The 21918-nt window shown below is 34.3% G+C and overlaps 1 protein-coding gene across 2 annotated transcripts in view; it reads right to left on the reverse strand.

Moving 5' to 3' along the window:
• LOC123308467 (lachesin) overlaps positions 1 to 15549 on the reverse strand; it is a 422460-nt gene extending 406911 nt beyond the window's left edge. For both annotated transcript variants that reach the window (XM_044891126.1, XM_044891127.1), the window contains exon 1: positions 15156 to 15549. In XM_044891126.1, coding sequence (XP_044747061.1) covers positions 15156 to 15158 — 3 coding nt within the window. In that variant the 5' untranslated portion in view covers positions 15159 to 15549. The remainder of the gene's footprint in view (positions 1 to 15155) is intronic.
• Between the last annotated feature and the right edge of the window lie 6369 nt (positions 15550 to 21918).

Raw genomic sequence — 21918 nt, forward strand, 5'->3', positions numbered from 1 at the left:
CGGCCACATCATTTCATTATTCTTTCAGGTGAAAAAGGTTCGTTTACAGTATAAGTATAACTAATGGTGGTGGTCTGCTTTTTTTTGTAACTGAAACGTTTTTGGGTTCTCACTCCCAATCTTTGGAACAAAATCAATTAAAAAATTGAAATAACCGAACAAGTAGGAAAAAATGTTTCAGAAGATGCAGAATCCTCGCAAATTAAATATCATTCGATATCTTTCATCAGTGGGCCAGGATTCTGCTAACTTCACATGATACGATTAACACTTATAATAGCCGATTATGCTTTCGAAGATGATAGCTCAAGAACAGCACAGACGACAGACATAAGCGTATTTTTTTTTCTTTTTGGGCGATAGGAAACTGTGAAGATAGCAGGATTGTCGTAGATATACCTCCACGGTTATACTCTAAGGAGGATTTCGTATTTTTATATTTTGTTTTTTTTATCAATCGACTCGACTGAGTCATGTTTTTTTATCAATTTGATAAGTAGGATTTTACGGAAAACAACAGTAGGTATACCAACCAGTTTCATCTTGAAAAAACATCTACTTATACAGTTGTACTAGCTAACTTGTGGAAACTTTTTATGGTGGTTCACCATAAATATTCTCGCTCCTCAGTGTGAGAATCAAAAAAGGGCGGATTTGCTCACTTAAACACTCCCAGAAGATACAATTTGGCTTTGAATTATGCTTGCATGGAGAGTTTCCAAACCTGTACAGCTGAATATTTATCCTGAGATTAACTTTTCCGTAGCTTTATGCCTAAATTGGAAGTACAAAGAAAAAGCAGAGATTCCTTGAGTAATTTTGAGAAAAAAAAATCTTATAAACATGGAACCATAAACGATTCGTTACAGAGGGTGTTCAAGTTAGAATTTTTTCTTATAATATCTACAATTCACAAGATATTCAACTCAAATTTGGCACAAAGATTATAATTGAAATTTGAAACCATGTGCCAATTTCGATAGCAAATCTACAGGGTGATATTTTTTTTGTACCACTGTCCCCTGTTTTAATCTAGAACATTCTTCGATGATTGTTAATTCGAAGAAATTTAAAAGCAGCTTTGTTGTTATACTGAACTTTATGATCCATTGAAGTTTTGTCGTATCTGCTACCGATTTCGAGAAAACAATTTTGAATGATTCTCTCAAAATCTCCAGAAAAATCAAAATTACCATAAAATTTCAGTTGGTAAGCTGTGTGGTGAATAACTTAATTGTTAGTTTTGACACATCAAATTTATCTCTTTATTACTTATAATGAATGTGTTTTCATAACTTGCTTCGATACCAACCAAAAATTCAAACTTTAACACCCTGCATCTTGAAAACGAAACGTTTGCGACCTTTTTTTTCAATTTACTTAAGGAATCTCCACTCTTAGTTTGAACCTTCAATTTAAGAACACTCTGTGGAATAAATACATTCATAACTTAACATTAGTACTTATAGCAGGACATCACTATTTTTTGTGTTTTTTTATTCTTAAGAAGAAGAAATGGAAGTACAATTATGATATCCATCAATTTGCAATTTCTAGTTTCTATCCCCTTTGAAGATGAGCGGGAATGTGTAATTCAAAAAAACTAACTAAATTATAAATATTTTTCATGTCCAATAAAGTGATTGAAAATGTAATTCATCCCATTCAATATGTATTCTGTTTGTTTATAAATATCAATCGGGAACATGATGACCACAATACGCAGCTAATGACCCCTCATGCTGATTGCGTAAGCATCAGTTTAATTACTCAGGACAATGCATCTGATCTAGGTAACCTGAATTGCACTCCAAATGATCCTAACTGAAACCAGCAGTCTCCTTTACTGCAGTAATATGCAATGCTAACATCATCTAATTACCGTTCTGCTATAAAGCTCATTTATGATACCGATGAAACCATAGTGCACCAATGTTTACACAATCCTCTGTACTCCTACAGGACCTACCTGTTGGAAAGAACGTAGGTACATATTACTCTGTCTACTCGTTCGTTGAACAACCACTGGGGAACTCCAATCGAGGGTTTCCTTTTTGGCGTAGCTGGATAGGGTGAAGAAGTGGAGGTCATGGCAATTCTACCGTTGCCCTAGTTCAATGTTTACTTTTAATTCTATTCCGACTACACTTCGAGGTAGATACCTATGTCTCGGTTCGTTTCGATTTCGCCATTAAACAGTTTTCTTTCAATCGTTTTTTTTTCGGTTCGAGGAAATGGGAAGTTTTACACCTTCTGTTTACACCGAAGACCGTAGACGGTATCAACATATCAATAATGGAAAAATGGGAATTCATACGTCGGAAAAAACGGGCCAAGCTGCAGGAGTGTATTGGGCCAATGAAGAGAACGAACCTCGGATATTATATTCTCATTTTTGAATGCTGTTAATTTGCAACGTAATTGAATGAACGAAATAAACCACCAAAAGTAAACCGCCACACGTTGATCATGAATTTGAAATAAATAATAACCTCATTATTCCCGATGAACTATAGGCCAAATCGACTTTATTACCGTAGATTCGGGTGACTTGGGACGATTTTGAAATTCAACTTGTCATATTTCAAAAATGGTGACTTATTTTCATGTGAGAAAGAGATTGAAATATGCTCAATGACTCAGACTATTGATTAGGATATATACCATGTTTCAGAATTCGGATATAAATTAAAAAAATAATAAAATATACCTACTTGTCCCAAGTCACCCACCGAGTTAGGAGGCTTGGGACACAAGTTAAAATCCATTGATTTCTCAACTCTCAAATGAAATAGGTGACTTGAGACGGAGTATAGTTTTGAAAAATTAGAATTTGTGATTATATAATTGAAATTCGGTAAGGAAATCAAATGATAAACTCCTATTACAGCGAAAGTGAATATATTGCAACTCAAATGTAAAAAAACTAAACAAAACAAGAGAACTTTGATTTCTTTCATTCTTTGGTAATTTCTTTATGGAAATAAAGTAAATAATAATATCCTGCGAAAAATCGGCATATTTCCTGCTGCCAATGCGCCGCTTGTATCTATTCGGCATTGTCCCAAATCACCCTATGAAACAACAAAATACATGAATGAGATTCGTGTTACCCTCGGTGTTACCGTTTGATTGGTGAACAACCTTGTTTCATGACTTTTCTTATATCCCAATATCCCACGTATCCAGAAAAAAAATTATACATGCATAAAGTGAACCACATGTACAGGACACTAGAAAGTATAAGGGCCATAAAAAAACGCGCTTTTACTCTCCTGAATTCGTTAATTTTTCCTGTCAATTCAAACGCTCTGGTCCCGGCAAACTCAACAGGAATTAATTGTTAAACTAACCGAAAAGACGCTGCACAATCTTATAAGTTTATCCCTTCACTCATAAATGGTAAGAAACAAAGAAATCTGCAAGAGGGGTAATTGTCCCAAGTTACAGGACTGTCCCAAGTCACCCGAAACTACCGGCATTTCCAGGATGTAAAATTTTAGTTGAGAAATGAAAAGAAACAGCAGAATTAGTAACTCAAGCTTATAATTCCAAATAAGGATTTTTATTAGTGGGATAGCAGCAATCTACAATTAAATCGTGAACTCATTTTTCTTCCTTGAGCTTTCGAGATTATTAATTTATTATAACAGCAACGGATTACAAATCACACTCCAAATAAATTTAAATACAACAATCATGACTATTAATAGTTGTATTCTGCTCTTCCTCCGTAAGTTAAGAATTGGTAACGTACGATCGATCTGTAAGTATCCGATTCACATATCCGTAAATGATGCGATTCTGGAAATGATCTTGTAACTATCCTATTTACAGTGTTGGTACTTTTGAACTACTTATCGTAAATAGTTTCGGATTCCTGTAAGCTACAGATCACTAAAAAACGTCTAGAATTGCAATTTTTCTGTAAGCTTATGAAAAGTTACAGATGTAAGCAGAATACCACCATTAAGAGCAGTTTATACCACGGTACTCTCTCGTCATCCTTATAAGGCGTAAAGGGGGAAAGACTAGCAAAATGTGGTGTGTTGCCTGAACACTTGAACGATCAGTAGAAGTTACGAATTCTACAATTGTTTCCAGTTTCGTCGAAAAGATGACAGTACTTTACGAACTTCTTTTTTCAATTTCTGAGGGTTACGAACTGAAGCGAATAGCGAGACTTTTCGAGAAATTTTTTTGGGTGAAAATTCTTTGAAAAAATTATTTCACCTCGGAAAGTGAATAACATGAATGAATTTTGTTCTTCAATGAAAAAATTCAATTTTTTCTTCTTGACAAGAGTTAATGTTGGTTAACTCCTTTGTCTGAAGGCTGAAAACCTTACACCAGTTGTTGAATTCAAAAAAATCGAACCAAATATGAAATGCATCTAATGCAGTGGTAGAGAATGGGTATCTTGCAACGGAATTAATGGATAATTACAAAAATATTGAGTTCTTCAACAAAAATCATCATCTTGCATAAATGGAATTGAAAATAGTAGTATTAGTAAAGTCATTCGGGGTAATTGAGCGCAGAGGGTAAGTGACAATAAATAGCATTTCTCCAATATTGTAACATTTTGATGACATTAATTTGTGTGGTTCACTAAGCACTGCGTTCACTCACCCCGTGAGGGTGCACACGCTTACCCGCTATACGGGGCATGTGAACGGATTCCGACTTTCACTATTAATTTTTTTTTTGCAGAAAAAAAAATTTTTGTTTGTTTGCTTTTTGATTTTTTTTATAGATTAGAAAATTCTCTATCTCATGAATATGTTTCAATTTTCCTAGCTTCAACATTTGAAAAAAAGTATGGTGTGAAAGGCAAAAGGGCACACAGTTGCCCCAAATGACTCTATAGGTATACAGGATGCAAATTATCTAGGAACATATTTGACATCAGAGTAAACCTATACCAAGACCTATACCTAGGTAATGTGAAACGAAACAAGTTTAATGGAGTATGGCCAATTATTTTTATTGTAAAATAAATATCTATTTTATAAGGTTTCTCAATGTTTTTACATAAAACAAGGCATTTTCATCATGAAAACTGTAACACCAATCGGAATTCTTTCCTATATGGTGCGTACAATGAATTTTGATTAAGATGATAGTTTTCAAATTATGAGATGTTTTTAGTGGAAGTCTTGTGAAAAATCAAAAGAAACTATTAGACAATGAAATATAAAAATTGGAGCATTAATACTTTATAAGTGTATAAGAACTTTTTTGCAAATTGCTTATAAAATCCCTCAGTAAAATTCTGCCAGAGGTAGCTTGCATCTCTCTTTAGTAGCAGAAGAAGCAGTACCTTCATTTTTTAGCGGAAGGTAAGTACAACAAAAAAAAATTCTATTTCAAATTAGAAGAAAGTTCTATTCACTCCAACAAGAGATAGAAAATTTAGGCGTGCTCACATTTTCTTCTAATCCTAATCAGAAAAAGGAAAAATAGTTCTGTAGAGCTAGCATGCCATCGAATGCTGATCGGACATGAATTAATTAGGCGCCTTTCAACCTGTATAATTATATCAAACAGATGGGATCTCATTTCCGCTATATTCCATTGTATAAACGGATTCATATCCAGACACGAGAATTTCTCGACAATGGCTGAACCAGCATGAATCTTAATTATTTTCACTGAATTAAGTAGAACGAGTATCAAATAACGGGAATCCGCTTCCTATATCGTTGTTCATAAAACTGTTTCCAAACCTAGTAGTAATGTCGTCTTCCCTCCCCTTCTCCTTGAGCCAACAACACTATAGTAATCTGAAATTTACTCCTACGCTTTCTAGGTTCTCGATAGAGGCAATTTATATTCATTAACTGCATCTTGGAGAATATTTCCGAGCTCCATACACTCTCGAGGTTTTCCAATTGGGGAGTAGTATAAGGAAATAATTTTCCCTTTGCGTTATTGGACTAAGGAAAGAACCTAGGACAGAAACTTCTCATTGAATATTAAGAATCTTTAAGAAGGTATATTGCTTATTATCATGTTGATAAATTTTTCCGCCGACCACTTAATAATAGCACTGTTTAACGTACACGAAATTAGCCGTTAATAAACCATTTTAATGGTTAATTTCCTATTAATGCATTATTGTCATGGGCAATCGAACATAGAAGTATTCAGCAGCTACCCAAATAATTATTTTATTTATATGTCGCATTGATTTTCGTAGTACCTAGCGGGTGAATTGAGAAGAGATGAATTGTGGAGGTTGCAGAAAAATTATGATCGTTGGAGAGTAATCAATATGTCTATGTATTATAATTTCAGCTTCCACCAGCTTCACACATTCTTTAACAGATATTATTGGGAATTCCAAACAAGCGATACGCCCCTTGGTGTCAATTTTTGTAAATAAAAAGTTAATGCACTTTTGTTTGTTTACATCGACGAAAGGAGAATATTTAGGTGTTTCAGTAAAAGTTTTTATGAAAGATATGTCTTAATCGGTCAAAATTATCTTAATCTATCTCGTAACAATGGGAAAAGCTTAGTGAAGTTTTCATAATTTACATCCTTTGAGCAAATCTTCGATTACGACTTTCTTGTGAAGATGTCAGTTTTCACTATTTTCCACGATGAAATGAACGTTTATTCAATGTTTAAGGACATATGTATCTCGTCCTTATGGCACGGTACTGTTTTTGTAAATTTCAAATTGGTTACGAAGAACAGAAGGTGAATTCACTAACCTGCATATAGAGTGTTTCCTAATTGAGTGTCAATACTTATGGGGGTGATTTTTGGGCCCATATTAAAAAAAAAACTTTATATGAACATATGTCCTAAACGTCTTACCTTTTGAGATACAGGGTAGTGAAGTTTTCAAAAATAAATCATTTATTATCAATATCTACAATACCACGAATATTTCAATGAAACTTGTCATACATGTATACTTTAAATCAAGAGTCATTTTTTAATGTATCACTTTTTTCTTAATTTCCAACAGTGGCGTTCGTACGTAATTTGACCTACCTATTTTGGCAGACATTGTTGGTACGCCATAGAATTTTCCTGAAATTAAAATTATTTCTGAAATTCCCAATAATTTCTCACCAAAGTTGATTTCTTGACTTTTTTCAATCCGATTCATGGTTTCCGCTTAAAAAAATAGAAACCGTTTCTGTGCATGATCATAACAATATCCATAATACATACATATGACAATATCACCATGCAGAGACATACGTAGATTTAATTTTTTCAGATGAAACCCGTGCGTCGGACTAAAACCATTCAAGAGATCAAATTTGCTCACAGTTGAATACAGTCAGGGGCGTGTCACTGACTGTATAAATAATACCACCCTGTATCTCAAAAAGTAAGAAGTTTAGGACATATGTTCATATGGAGTTTTTTTCTTAAAATGGGCCCAAAAATCACCCCACAAATATTGACATTCAATTAGGAAACACCCTGTATATAACCTCAAAATGAAAGAATTTACACAAAAAAACAATCTGTTTTCCCTAAAGAGGACTTTTTCCACCTAGTAAGAATTCATTTAGAAAATGATTTCTGATTACCAGTTCAACTTGAACAAGTTTTCTTAGCATCGATGTTGCATATTTAGCCATTGTATATTATGGAGAGGGCAAGATATCATAGTTGTGGTTCTCCATATAATCAATTTCCTTCTATTATGATCATGTAAAGAGCCAAGAAGTTCGGAATAAAAAATATCGCTCCCTTTTATCAGCTGAATCGGAACATAGTCGGAATTTTTTTCATAAATACTAATACTTCTTGACATTTATTGACCTGAAATTGATAATAATTAACACACTTGAATCCTGTTTCGACACCCAATCTTCAAAATTGAGAAAAAACAACTAAAATTTGAGTAAAAAAAATTTATTTTACGAAAATCTCAAAATCCCCTTGAAAAACGACAATGACTGCATTAACTTTTTACTTCAAACTGTCATAATCATGTCGCTGCAATCTACATTTGAATTACCAAGGGGAACGATATCAATATGTGATTTACTGAAAATATCACAACTCGAATATGCCTTCTATGGACTTCTTAGAATTGTTCAATCGGCCGCATAAATATCAACATTCCGATATGGACATAGAAAATTTATAAAGTGTTAAATTTGACTAGGTATCGACAGAAAATTTTTGCAATCAAGAATTCCCAGTCAATTCAAAATGTGGTCGACGGAGAAATCTTGTAATCAAGTCGTTTATTAATTGAGCGATTAATGATCTCGAACATTAAAATTTTTCAATCATTAATCGCTGTCATTAATAACCTAGTTGATTAATAACTTCATTTTGTCGACCTCAACAAAAAATGACATCTCCTAATGAAAAGTCGGCATTTTCAGAAGGCAAGATTTTTCCTTCTGGTACGAGAGCAGTAGTATAGTCATTTTCGTATATCAACGATTTGGGATAAACATGATAAATTGTGATAATAACTCTCATTTACTGTTGCTAGCTAAATAAATTTTTTACGAAACCTGCTAGATTTTACTATACTGAATCAAGAACGTGGTCCGAATATAAGAGTTCACCATAATCTAAAATGAATAGTGATAGCGATATGGATATCAGTACCACTCCTCCAGAGCTGAAGGAATCGGCAACAACGTAGCTGAGGCCAGCAAAAATTCTTATTTTCATAAAGTTAGATGAAGTCGACGAAATAATTCAATACGCACCTCGTCTGCAGGCTAGCTATCAATTTGCAGGCTCGACTCTAATAAACAGTTTTACGTCCTTGGCACATAAAATAGTTTATCAAAAAAACGATTCAGTGTGTACCATGAAAAAGTGTTGTGTATTTGGTATGATCCGTATTCATGGCTTTCAAACGTATTTTGAATTGTGTATTGTATGGGATATTTGAAATCCATTGGGTTCTGAGAAATAAATCACTTATCAAGTTACTATTTGTTCTATCTGTAACAAAAAGGATGAAATTAAAGAACTATTTGTGAAAAAAAACCTTGTTTAGAAGCTACATAAGTGTATAATTTTATAGTTGTCTATTTAGTATTTATTAGTATTACCTTCAAACTAGAGTACAAACAATTCTTTCATTAGTTTTGCCATCACGTTGATGCAAAGAACCAGAACCATCTTTATAGATGGCTGTGGAAATAATATCTTTGGAAGACACTCGCTAGGTCTTCTCGGAGTTTTTTCAGCATGAGTCTTCTCTGTCAAGAGAGATGTATACAAGTAGATGGTTTCGCTAATTTTCAGTTTCTTCAGTACCTATCGCATACTTCAACCAACGATAACGACCATTGTGATTGTCCATTCATTTATTTCTCACTATAGCTTTTTATTGATTCCTTAATCATTATTATATGAACTTCCCCTCTTCAGATCTCATCTCAGACCCAGAATATTTCTGAACTCTTTACCATTCCGTGTATAAATTTAACCCTCGAAAGAGGAGAAATAGCCACCATCTAATCGATTTAAATGTAGGGTGCCTGAAGAGTGGGTAAACCAAATGTTCTGTGAGCCCATTTCTTGAAATCTTCCCATCACGAAGGTTGTTTGCAGTGCTAATGAGTGGCGCTATTATTACTGTATCCATAAACAATGATGCTTTTAGAGAATTGAATGGTGGAAATAACCATTTATTGTTTCCTATCTTTTGTGAACTAGGTCGGTGGAAATGAAGGATGGGAAGCAATCAATTAGGAAAGATGTATAATTATTTTTTGAGCCGATCAATACAGAGTGGTTTTAATCCATTTATGTATAGCAATAGGTTTTCGTTATCTCAGAAGGAAGCAAATAAAATAATTGGGGATCTATGAGTTGGCTTCAATTCTCCCCTAATGAATTGGGTAAAACAAACAATCAAATTGCACATATTTCTGTATCTTTTTAAACATAATCTGGGCTGCTACATGATCATATTGGTGAACTCATTTATGGACGTATGTACTGTTTCATTGATAGAGATTAATTTTCTAAATCGTCTTCTTTTCTCGAAAATTGATATGTTTATGCTTGGGATTCCTAAAAACCCCAATTTACGGATGTTGTTCTATGTACACAATGTGTCCTGCACGATATTCACAACACCAAAAACAAAAAACTTACGAAACTTAACATCGGCGTTTTTTAGTTGAGGGGAACAACTGATTGATTTTGTATGTGGGTCAATTGATGATGGCTTTTGTTATAGTACCATCAGTTTTTCAATATTTCAACCACATTTTATGTTTTATTGCATTATTATAATGCAAAAAGTTATTTCAGCTAAATTGCAAATGGCCTCAATCGGAATCAATTTACTGAAAGGTTCAATAGAACATTGATAGACCAATTTCCCTTTATTACTGTTCTGCCAGAAGGAATGGATATAGACTAATGAGACTTGCACCTTCAACACAGAAATAGATGGGTAACTAACGAAGGTATGTGTTACCAATATATTTATCAGACATTAAAAAGTCGCACCAACGACTGAAGGGCTTAGATTAATCCTCGATTCGACTAATTTTTCTATTTATAATCTTCATCTTCATCATACAATAATTTCTCATAATCTGTAAATTAAATCTCACCCCCTGCATGGAAACCCAATTTCCAAACGAAAAAATCCCCAAGTTAATGAAAACGTCCAGCAGGTAATAACCAAACCATGCATTTTTGGCTTAAAATATAGAATGGACGTTGTTTTTCATTAGTTTGTTTTTTTAATAGGAAGGTAGTTTCAACTGACCACAGATGAGCCAGCTGGTCCCAGCCGATAATCGATTATTATGCAGAATCTGATAGCACCATGATTTCAAATGAATTTAAAATTAGCCTGAAATTATGCTGTGATGCTATTTTTGATAAACAATGAATCGAGCAATGAATTATCGACTTGGTCCAGATAGCTAAGCGTTGGCCTAGCGTGGCCCTCTATCTCACCAACAATTGGAGAGCAGTTATCAGCCCAAATTCGTTCGAAATTTGGGGGTATAACTGCCAATTGATAAATTAATATATGATATATTGAAATTGATAAATGTCAATTGTTTCTTTTATCTTCACTTTCAATAAGACTGCGTTTGAAAGAAAAATGTACATCTCTCTAAGTATCTTTCTAACTCTTTTCTTGATAGAAATTATATGACTTATAGAACCAAACAATAATGTATGTCTTTTCACCCTTTTTCTGATTAATGTGTGTGACTCTACTCTGTTCTCAATTTTACTCATGTTTTTGAGGTTGCGTTGTTGTTTATTTACATGTGAAATTGTAATTGTTGAAGTTTATATATATGTGTGTATTTTATTTACTTTGTATTCGTCTGTACAATTGCTTAGTGCCAATTTTATATCTATTTATTACCCATTTTTTTTCAGAGCCTTTGAAGAAGGTTTTAAATAAACCGAAACGTCGACAAATTATTAAATTGGTTTCGTTTTATTGGACCTGAAACCTATCAACCCTTCTTTCTTTTTGTTATTAGATTTTTTGTTGACTTGACCTATACACTGTATTTTTTGTGTCTGAATGGTTTAATAAATATCATTTTATATTTCATAATTTCATCTTTATTGCACTAATATTCAATCTTCCTTCAATAAAATGAAACACACGGCGATAAAAAGCGTCTGAAACGAATAGTAAAATTAACGGAGATACGAGTAGCAGAATGGCGAATGCACCAGATTGTCAAATGACCTATTCGATATTTAATAAAATTTCATCTTCCATCACTACTGAAAAACTGAACCCCAAGGCTGAAAACGAATTCAATTATGAATGCCTCATCTCTTTAGACGAATTCATATTCGGAATAGCTTTCAACTTTTCGGCGTCTTCTTCTGATTTTCCCTATTCTCGCCTCATCCTGTGTTCAATTAAAATAAACTGCCATATATGTTGACCATATTTTCTGTAAACAAAATTTTTGCGTGAAAATTTCGAGACATAAATCGAACATCTTCATTCATCATTCAAACAGAAATGATAGAATTAGATTCTCTAGAAATTTCTGACAGAGCACTGATATGAACTCAATGGCCTTCGTGCTCTTGCTCAATTTTTTATCAGACTGATCAGGTACTGAACTTGCCTAACATGCTTGACTACCAAAAGAATATTATGTAACAAATATTCTGGAAAATACAGAGGTTACCAAGTTGAACACAAAAACTTTTCAATAAAAAAATTTTAAAGACTTTCGCAAAATTTGTGCGCCATCTAGAGGATTGTTCGCGAAATGCAGAACTTATTCATGTAAATACGTGGTTTATGGAAAAATTTCCTCGGATGGTTCCTTTCGAAATTTCACTTCAACTAACCATAAACCTAACATACATTTTTCAAAATTTTCTTCCGCCGCATGAAGCTATTTTTTTATTCTAGCCTTCTGCTTGAATCTACTACGAGTATGTACCCGAAAATAACTCTTTCGACCGTAGATAGATAGATGTAAGTACCTACGATATTATTTCAAAGTAATTACTTTATTGATTTTCTTGGTATAGTCTTCTTCAGAATTGAAGAGTTGTTTCTTCATAATGTCTCAACCAAACTCTCTAAACCGACAAATCGAACAGTTCTAAAATCGATTTCGTATCAGAGTCATCTATACAAAACACTTTCTTCCAAAGCTTCAGTAATAGAAACTGAATGAGGCCAAATGATTCAGTCTGTTCTGGTACCTTTCCAAAAGTACTAAAAATTGCCACTGTTTTAACTGTCCACAAGAAAAATGATCCACTCGATACAACTATCGGCCTATTTCGTTATTGAGTGTATTCCCTAAGACCTTTGAGAGAATAGTTTTGGATCGAATGGTGAAATTCTTAGACAAATTCAACATAATCACAGATAGCCAACACGGTTTTAGAACTGGACGGTCAACTGAGTCTGCTGTTCTGGATTTTGTTCATTCGATTCAATTTTCGTTGGATGAGGGATTGGTTGTTGCGGGCATGTTCTTCGATCTCTCCCGTGCTTTTGATACAATTTCACCTGGGTTTCTGATGGGGAAGCTGTTCAACCTTAGATTTCATGGTGTTTTCTTGGATTGGATTAGACACTATGTATCATACAGAAAATTGCATGTGAGAATTGGGGATATTTTTTCTGACGAATATGAGATTGATCTCGGTGTACCACAGGGGTCAGTCTTAGGACCTCTTCTATTTATACTCTTCATAAATGATCTTCCATACTATATAAGAATAAAACTTATTATATTTGTAGACGATACATCATTTCTTGTAACAGCTTAGAATCTGAAGGAACTCATAGAGTTATGCCAATCATTATTGAAAGCCTTTGCCGATTGGTGTAGGATGAATGAATCTGTATAAAACACAAGTCATCAAATTCGGATTGAAGAAAGGAAATTCTATAGTCCTGAAATTTGGCCATTATAGCCTAATTTCCGAAGAGTCTACCAAGTTTCTTGGTATTTATATTGATGAGTGTTTGAGATGGTCTGATCATGTTATCATATGTCAGCAGGAAGCTCAGTTCTTCCTTTTATGCCATTCGTCGATTAAAGGATTGCCTTCCACTCACTTCTGTATTGAATGTTCATTATAGCTTGGTGTATAGTCACCTAGCATATAATATTTTGATCTGGGGCCGCTCTGTTGATTTCATAAGTGTTTTTATAGCTCAAAAGCGCATCCTTCGAATGATATTTGGTCTGAGTCCACGAACATCCTGCAGACCATATTTTATAAAACATAATATACTAACTGCTCCTTGTATATATTTGTATGAATGTCTATTGTTCATTAAGAAAAGTTAAGGTCATACAGCTGTCATACACCTACACTCTCCAGCTATCATAATTATAGTACAAGAAATTCTAGAATTTTTTCTGTACCTAAACAAAGAACAACTAAATTGGAAACATTAGCCAGATATATGAGCATTACTTTGTACAATCATCTACCTACTTCAATTGAGTCACTTAATTTGTTAGGTTTCGGCAAGAAAATAAAATCTCTACTGTTGAGTAATGTTATTATAGTGTTAATGAATATCTCAATGACAGTTGTATTCAATGATTTTTTTTTCCTTTTCTCATTGTAGATGTAATGCTATGACTTGTCCTATACATTGTATTGTGTCTAAATGTATCAATAAACACTATCTACCTATCTATCAAATATCAGTGCAATTTCTGGACAGAGACGGATTGCTAAAAGCAACTAGGAAATTAATTTGACTGTACCTAGAAAAACCCATTATGATATTCCGGATGAATCACTGGTAATTTCATAAATAATCTCAAGTCTTGAAACAGCAATCTAAAGATGCAGAAGGCGAACGAGAATTTTCCCCACCCCGTTCATAATTTTCCTCATTCAATGTGCAGACGATAAATCAGATCTGGGTCATCTAATCCAATCATAAAAATTTACTCTTCATCAAAGCGGCCGAGGATTTGGTTCCTCATGAAGCTACCGTTATTTTGAAAGGGGTTTCAATCGGGTTTCAACGTTGATTGAAGACAAATAATATCCTCAATTGGAAATTTCCAAAATCTACACTCAATTTGCTTAAATCAATGTTTTAAAACGTGATGATGCAACATGTTTTCTATATTCATTTGAAAATTATTGATGAAGTTCATAGGGTATTTGGCTATGGAACGACATATTGTTATTGTCGATCAATTCAAATTGCAAACCGTTCAGAACAACAATTATTTCATAGTTAACTATCTCATATATTTTGTAATCTGTTTCATACATTATGTGATTCTATTTTTATGAGAGATTTTTTGTTATTTTTATAGAATGGTCAACCATTTTAGTGGATACCGAAGGGCACAATGAATTCAAAACGTGATACCTGTGTTGAGATAGATATTGGTACTTAACTAAATTCATTCAACTGATGGTAAATGGTTGAAGAACTATTCAAATTCGTTAAAAAAACGAAAAGTACTTTTGAATTTCAAGTTGATATTGAAATATCCGTCATTAGTTATTTCTATTCATGTAACTAGGGAGTAAAGTATGAGAAATCCTTTTGCGATGATGTCCTCAATAAATATTGTGCTTATCACTTTCCGCATGGATTTGTGTTGATGATAAATAAGGTCGTCTGTTTTCTAGAATGTCCGGTCCTTTAGATTTTTGCATCTGCTGGTGAAAAATGCGAAATATGGACTCACCATACGATCATTCAATCATGAAAAGATTCACTAACATCAAACTAACACTGCCACAGATATCTTTCACGGTTAATCCAGGTTCAACTGCACTCTTCTTCGAATGATTCTTGTAGCACAAAGTTTCAAAAACTTGCACAGATCAATCACTGTCATCAACAATCACGAAAACTTTCGAAAAAAACTTGTTAAGTCTCAACCTTCACTCGGATCACAACTCAAAACTTCGATAAAAATCGATTCCCATCCATTAAAATTTTCATTTGAGAAAAACGCTTTTCCAGCGAAGTGCACCGATTGGCAGTCCGCGAATCCGTTTTCAGCTCCGCAAAATAAATTCGATTCCTGCGGCAACCTGCCGCTCTAACCTTCAGGACGTCGCGGGTCCTATTGACTGCAGCGCCGTCTAGCAGGACGACGGCGAATGTGCACGAACGTCCGTCGGCGGGCGCCGTGCGTCGTGGCCGACTTATTGATGCGGTACCAGCCCCCTTTGATGCCTACCGAAATTTATAACGCGATGTGAGTTTTTGCGAAGTTCTATTCGAAGGTCCTTTGTATTGCACGAGTCGAAAAAATGATGTCTTTCTTATGTTCCGATGTGTTTTTTTCACATAATCGGATTTTTAGCATATGAAATGGAATATAAAAAGGTTTACTGGTTGATAAAATTCGAATTTTATGAGGAAAGAATCGGAAGATCAGATAATATACACTCATCGGCAAAAAAAAATCGGCCACCATATTTTTCTACGCCAAATAGTAGATAAATTCTTCGCTATCATTACAAATTCCAGAAAAGTTTTCCAAACATGTTGATAGCTTGTTGACATAGGTTGAAACGTAACCATGTATTTGTACTTTCTCACACATCATGTGATCCAATTCGTAGAGTTTGCGCTCAGTTTATTACCAAGACCATCCTTTTGGCCATCTTTTTATTTCACCTAGATATCCTGCTTTCTTCTGAATATACATTGTATTCAAATAAGAGTAATGAGAGGTTTGCCAACTGCACTATATCTGAACGAGTCTCAAATCAAGTAGGTTCTGTTATGGTATATCCGGTACATCACGAGCTGCACGTACCGAATTTTTATTTATTGAAAACTGAGCTCTAAGGCCTGCCGCAGGCATGCAATTTCTAGTTTTGCAACTGTTTAGTTGCAGAAGTGAGTACAATGCATTTATATGGGACCGCGCAGACATGCAACTGAAAAGTTGCAGCGATTGCCTTTGTGTGCGCCCTCGAACCGCAATCAAACTGTTGGGCAACTAAAAAGTTGCATGTCTGCGGCAGGCCTAACTGTTCAACGTTAAGGCCCGTACTCACTGGCGAGCAGCAACAGCAACCGGCTATAAAAATCCCATTAAATTTTACGACTTTCCTCGTTCGTCGCGGACTTCGAAGCGATCCGAGACTTGTCTGTCTTCGCCACTCTCAAAGGAAAGTAAAACAGTGCTTCGCAAGGACGTACTCACTGGAGCAACATGCAACGTCGTAAAATTTTATGGGATTTTTATGGCCGTTGCTGTTGCTGCTCGCCAGTGAGTACGCGCCTTCACATACAAGATGTTTTTCAGGAATCTATTATTACCTTTGCTCCATTTGTTGGAGATAACTTCATTTCAATGCACGACAATGCATGTATTGTATATTGTTAACCAATATTTAGATGAGGTTGAAATCCAACTATAAGAATGGCCTGCACCTAGCCCGGATCTGAATCCGATTGCTTACTCTGGGAAATTTAAAGAAACGTTAGTCGTCTTCTTATACCACCCGAAATACTTGAAGTGCTACGTTTTGCATTGCAATCTGAATATTATGAGGCCTCAAGATTCGTATAATTCGTACAATCAATTCGTTGTTCCGGTGATTGCGTGCAGTTATTTCCGCCAGAGGTGAGTAAAAAAAATATTGAAAAACGCCAATTATGTTTTTTTTTATTCAAAATACTGTTGAATATTAGAACATTAAAAATAAAATTTCTTCTCCAAAACAATTTCAGGCTCTTATTTGAATACGTGTATCTTCGAAATAAATCAAGATATCAAAGTGAAATAAAAACTGAAAGATAGCGAAAAGAATGATGCTTGTAATTAACTAAGCGTAAACTCTAAAAATTTCTCGAAATGTTTCACATGGTGTTGGAAAAGTGGAATGCAAATCGATGGATTTTTTCACCTTGTGTAAATGAGCCATCAACATTTTTGGAAAACTTTTCCGGATTTTTTTTCGATACCAAAGAATTTATATATAATTTGGCGTAGAAACAATTGTTATCGATTAACAATTACGAAAGTTCTTGAACGACGAACTTCAGCAAAATTTTAGGTGTCCTATTTCTTTTGCAGGTGGGTGCGGATATTGTTGGACAAAAATTTTTGATACTGAAAGTTTTTGGTCATGCTGAAATTCAAGTTTGTTCCAGATGAGAAAATTATTCTCATTAGGTATATCGAAAATTGTTCAACTGTTATTCCGCAGTGTTTCGTAAACTGGATATAGTAAAAGTATTAAATTTGTAATAATTCAAAACATGGCTAGGCAGTAGTTATATCTAATACGGTAGAAACTTCCAGTAACACGTATGCTATTGTTGAGTAAAGAATAAAATGAAAAATCATGTTTCAAGCCTTCATTTCATTGAAAACATTTTTTGAATTGTCTGATTTACGATTTACTTCCTCCACGATTTCGTGCCAATGTTGAAATGATTGTTCCAGCTCAACCGAGAGCTCAACATAATTACTGTCAATTTATATTCAAGTTTAATATTAGGCCTGAAACGTCGAAACAAAACAGTAACAAATAGGTACTCCGGCAAAGCTTAAAGCAATTTTCAGTGGAAAATCTAAACTTCGGGTATCATCATCGCATTCGCCATTTTGCACCCGCGTTGCTTTCAAAGCAGATTAGTAGAAGCTACTGATATTTTCTGGTTGTAAAATTGTAAAATAATATTGAACTCATTGAATTATTCCATTGACATTCATTCTCATCATTCCATTTCACATTGTTTCTTTGTGCAAATATAGGATAGAATACATTTTTAAAGTAGTGATATAATATTCTTTATTGACCAGATATCACATTACTTGAAATGTATACGTAATGGAATTTATTGCAACATCGGAAGACTACCTCGAACTTTTCAATACACACACACAAAAATTGGCTATTCCTAGAATTTGACTTTAACTTAGTATGTATCTTGTAACCATTACAAAATTAGAATAAAGAGAGCAGGAAATTCTAATATAAATAGGCACAGAAGTAATTTCTTTTTATGCTCAATAAACGATTAGAGTACCTCAATTCCTGTTGGATGAACAGTTCCTGTTACAATGGAAGTCAATTTTTGCAGATACAGGAATTCATTCTTTTACAAAGCACTGGAATTGATTATTGTAAATTCAAACGTACCTACTGAACTGAATGCTATGAATCACAGTATTTTTCGCTTCATACAACAAAATATTCCAGTTATGTATAAGCAATCAAAGCTCAGACTACACTGGAATATGTAGTTATGCTTGATAATGATAAACTTCTTTTATGACAATTTGTTCTTTTGAATTTGAAAGGAAATAATTGTATATGAACCAGGACTTTCCTCTACCATTCAACCTACTTTCTGTTTTAGTCCCTATAATTTGTTGTTATTTTTTACAATACGTCCATTCAAGAATGATTGACGTCCCAGTAGGTCTTGAAAGTCCAGGCGCAGCTTAATATCTGGTCACAAAAAATTTCCAAAAATTTCTGTACCTTCAATCACAGAACTAGAATATATTAATATAACATATAAAAGTATATGAAAATAAGAAATATTCAAATTTGCAGCATATTAATCGGTATTTAAAATTGACACAACTATGTTCCCAATTTGTACGAATAAATTAAGAACATCAACAGCTCTACAAAATTCAAATAACCGTCGGTAAGTGCATAGATTCACAAATATAATTGGTATATAGATCACTGTTTATTCACATTACCAACCTGAATTCCGCAAAAAAAATCTGAACTTATGGGTTATTACCAACTTAAATTCGATTTTTTATAGCCACCCGAGATGTCAATCATTCTTGAATGGACTATATATGATGTAGCATATTTCATATTCATAGGTAATGAGAAATACTCAATAGGGCAAAAATAAAAATACCTTTTTTATAATATATTCATTATTACTATTAGTAAATGTAATCTATACATATCACGTTATCTGGGGGCATGTATGAAGTGGTACAGGGTAGAGTTGAAAGAAATATCATTGAGAGACAGATACATCAAGTTTTTCCTCGAGGGACAGTGCTTTCAAAATGAGTAAAAAAGGAACGTTGGTAGAAAAATTTATCGACAGTTACATGATAAGTAATTGGTAATTTTGTTGAGCTCATTTCCCGTGATTATTATCAATGGCTGATGGCTGTAAATAGTTTTTCAATCCTGTCATTTTTTCTCGACGTCTACTGGCGGTTTCTTCAATTTCGGTAGTGGACTTGATGTGAGTTATGAAGCTCTCAGCTGCCTCTATCCTAGATGGCCTCTGTGAATAAATTTTCTTTCCCTTCTGCTTGTAGCTCGAATTCAACAATAATGTAATTTCCATAAAGAGGGCTATGTTCATTTGCTCTTTGATAGCTAGAAAGAGAATGGTGATCATCTAAAGCAATTCAAGACAATAAATTCTCGAAAAAATAAATAAGTCTATTATAAATAGTGTGTACACTCACACTCTGATGTTCAGTTAATGTCAACAACTGTTGCAGTGAAAGTTTTAAAGTGCACAAACTATTAGTAGGTATTGGCTTCGTTCTCCTTCACTTTTCACTACCTATTAGTGCAAACAAGGATTTTTATTCGAATAATCGATTTTTGAAATGCTCGCTCTCGGATTATCCGAGTTTTGAAATCATCCTGGACAACCCAGCACTCAAATTAATTCACAGACGAAACCATCTCAAGTTACCAGCGTCCCAAACGCATTCCTTTTACTAACTTGAAAGCAGGAAGCCTCGTTATTCCTTCTATAAACTCAACAGTTCCAGTCTAGCTGCATCAACAAAATATTGTTTCCCTATAACAGGAATCCATTATAGAGAACACCAAAGTTTTGGTTCCTGCAAACCCTACATTTCTTCCTGTTCATACGACATACTACATCCAGTTTAACAGGAATCGAAATGTTAGATCGACACTATGTTTCCTGTTTCTCCAACAAAAGTGTAGCGCAAAAGCAGAACGTCTTGATATTACTTCTATGAACTCAAAATTTCATGTAAAGATCACATTTCAATCTAGCTTCATCAACAAAATATTGTTTCCCTATAACAGGAATCCGTTATAGAGAATACCAAAGTTTTGGTTCCTGCAAACCCTTCATTTCTCACCCTTTACACAGGAATCGAAACGTTAGGTCGACAGTATATTTCCAGTTTCTGTTACAAAAGTGGTTTTAATGTAACAGGATTTCAATTTACAGGCACTTCCAGTAAACAATTTTTTAGAGTACAACTCTATTTACTGCAACAAATTAGTGCAAGAATTTACTCAGGAGTGAATCAAATATTTAAATTTTTTAATTGATTTTGTTTCAGAAGATATAGCACCTGGAGTTGATTGGACCATTTGTGTTCTCTCTTTACCCTATTAAAAAAATTTTCATTTTATTTATAACTTCGCAAAAATGATAATGACACATTTTCGAAAACCCCCTACTTGCATAATATTATATTTTTCGAAATATTGTGGTCTAATAACTACATGTAGAAGTTAAAGTGCCGGAAGCAAGGAATGAATGTTTCAGTTTCTTTCCAATGAATGCAGATATTACCGAGGATTTAACGCAGATCGATGGTTATGGAAGTTTCCATGTCCGGATCATACATTCTGAATAGCTTCCGTGCTTAATTGTCGTCATTCCAAAACTGTTCAAGCAGTGCATTCATAAGAGTCCTGCGAATTAAGGTTAATACTGCTCGAATTAAGGCAAAATTCAAATATTTATCCCCGCCATGCGTCGTCTGCCTCACCATCAAGCAACATGAAAATCCGATATCATCAAACAATGCCGACATTCGGTGGCGGACGCCAAACTCTACGCGCTCAAAATTCGCGTTATAATGTTTGCCTCGTTTCAGCAAGTACGCAGCGAACACAATTGACTCTGTTTGAGTTTTAAACGCGGAAAGCAGCTTCGACAAATATTACAGAGAGAGAGTTGAACTGAGTCTCGTAGTATTTATTTGTTAGATTTACTTTGATGTCTGCTACAGTTCGGGGACTGCGGCATAATGGTTGGTGCATTTGATAAAGGCAGATTAGGATACATTTTAGTATTCAATTCCATGCTTCATGTGTTCGGAGGATTAAGCCTCGATTTGGGGGCTTTTGAAGTTTGGGCGAAAGCCGCTCGATTTGGCGAAGTGATGCCGTTTCTTTTGAGATCCAGAGATTTCGGATCCTCTGCCTCTGATCTCCACAATCGGACTTCTGAACGGAAAATCGGATAACACTCTGTTTTTTACGGTTCGCATAGCGATGTTTGATCATTTTCTACGGAAAATTGTGGTCGGATATGTTGAGCACAGCATTCGTTTCATGTTGTCTTCCGGAGAGATATGTTGACTCACGCACAGGAACTGGTTGCACTAAGGATGTTAAAAATGGAAAATTTTTCGCTCGTTATCGCTGATAAAATAGAAGAAAAGATATAAACTAAATAGAAAATGAAGTGGGACACCTAAGAAATTG

Source organism: Coccinella septempunctata, chromosome 2 (genome assembly GCF_907165205.1).
Source record: "Coccinella septempunctata chromosome 2, icCocSept1.1, whole genome shotgun sequence".
In the NCBI taxonomy this organism is placed as follows: Eukaryota; Metazoa; Arthropoda; class Insecta; order Coleoptera; family Coccinellidae; genus Coccinella; species Coccinella septempunctata.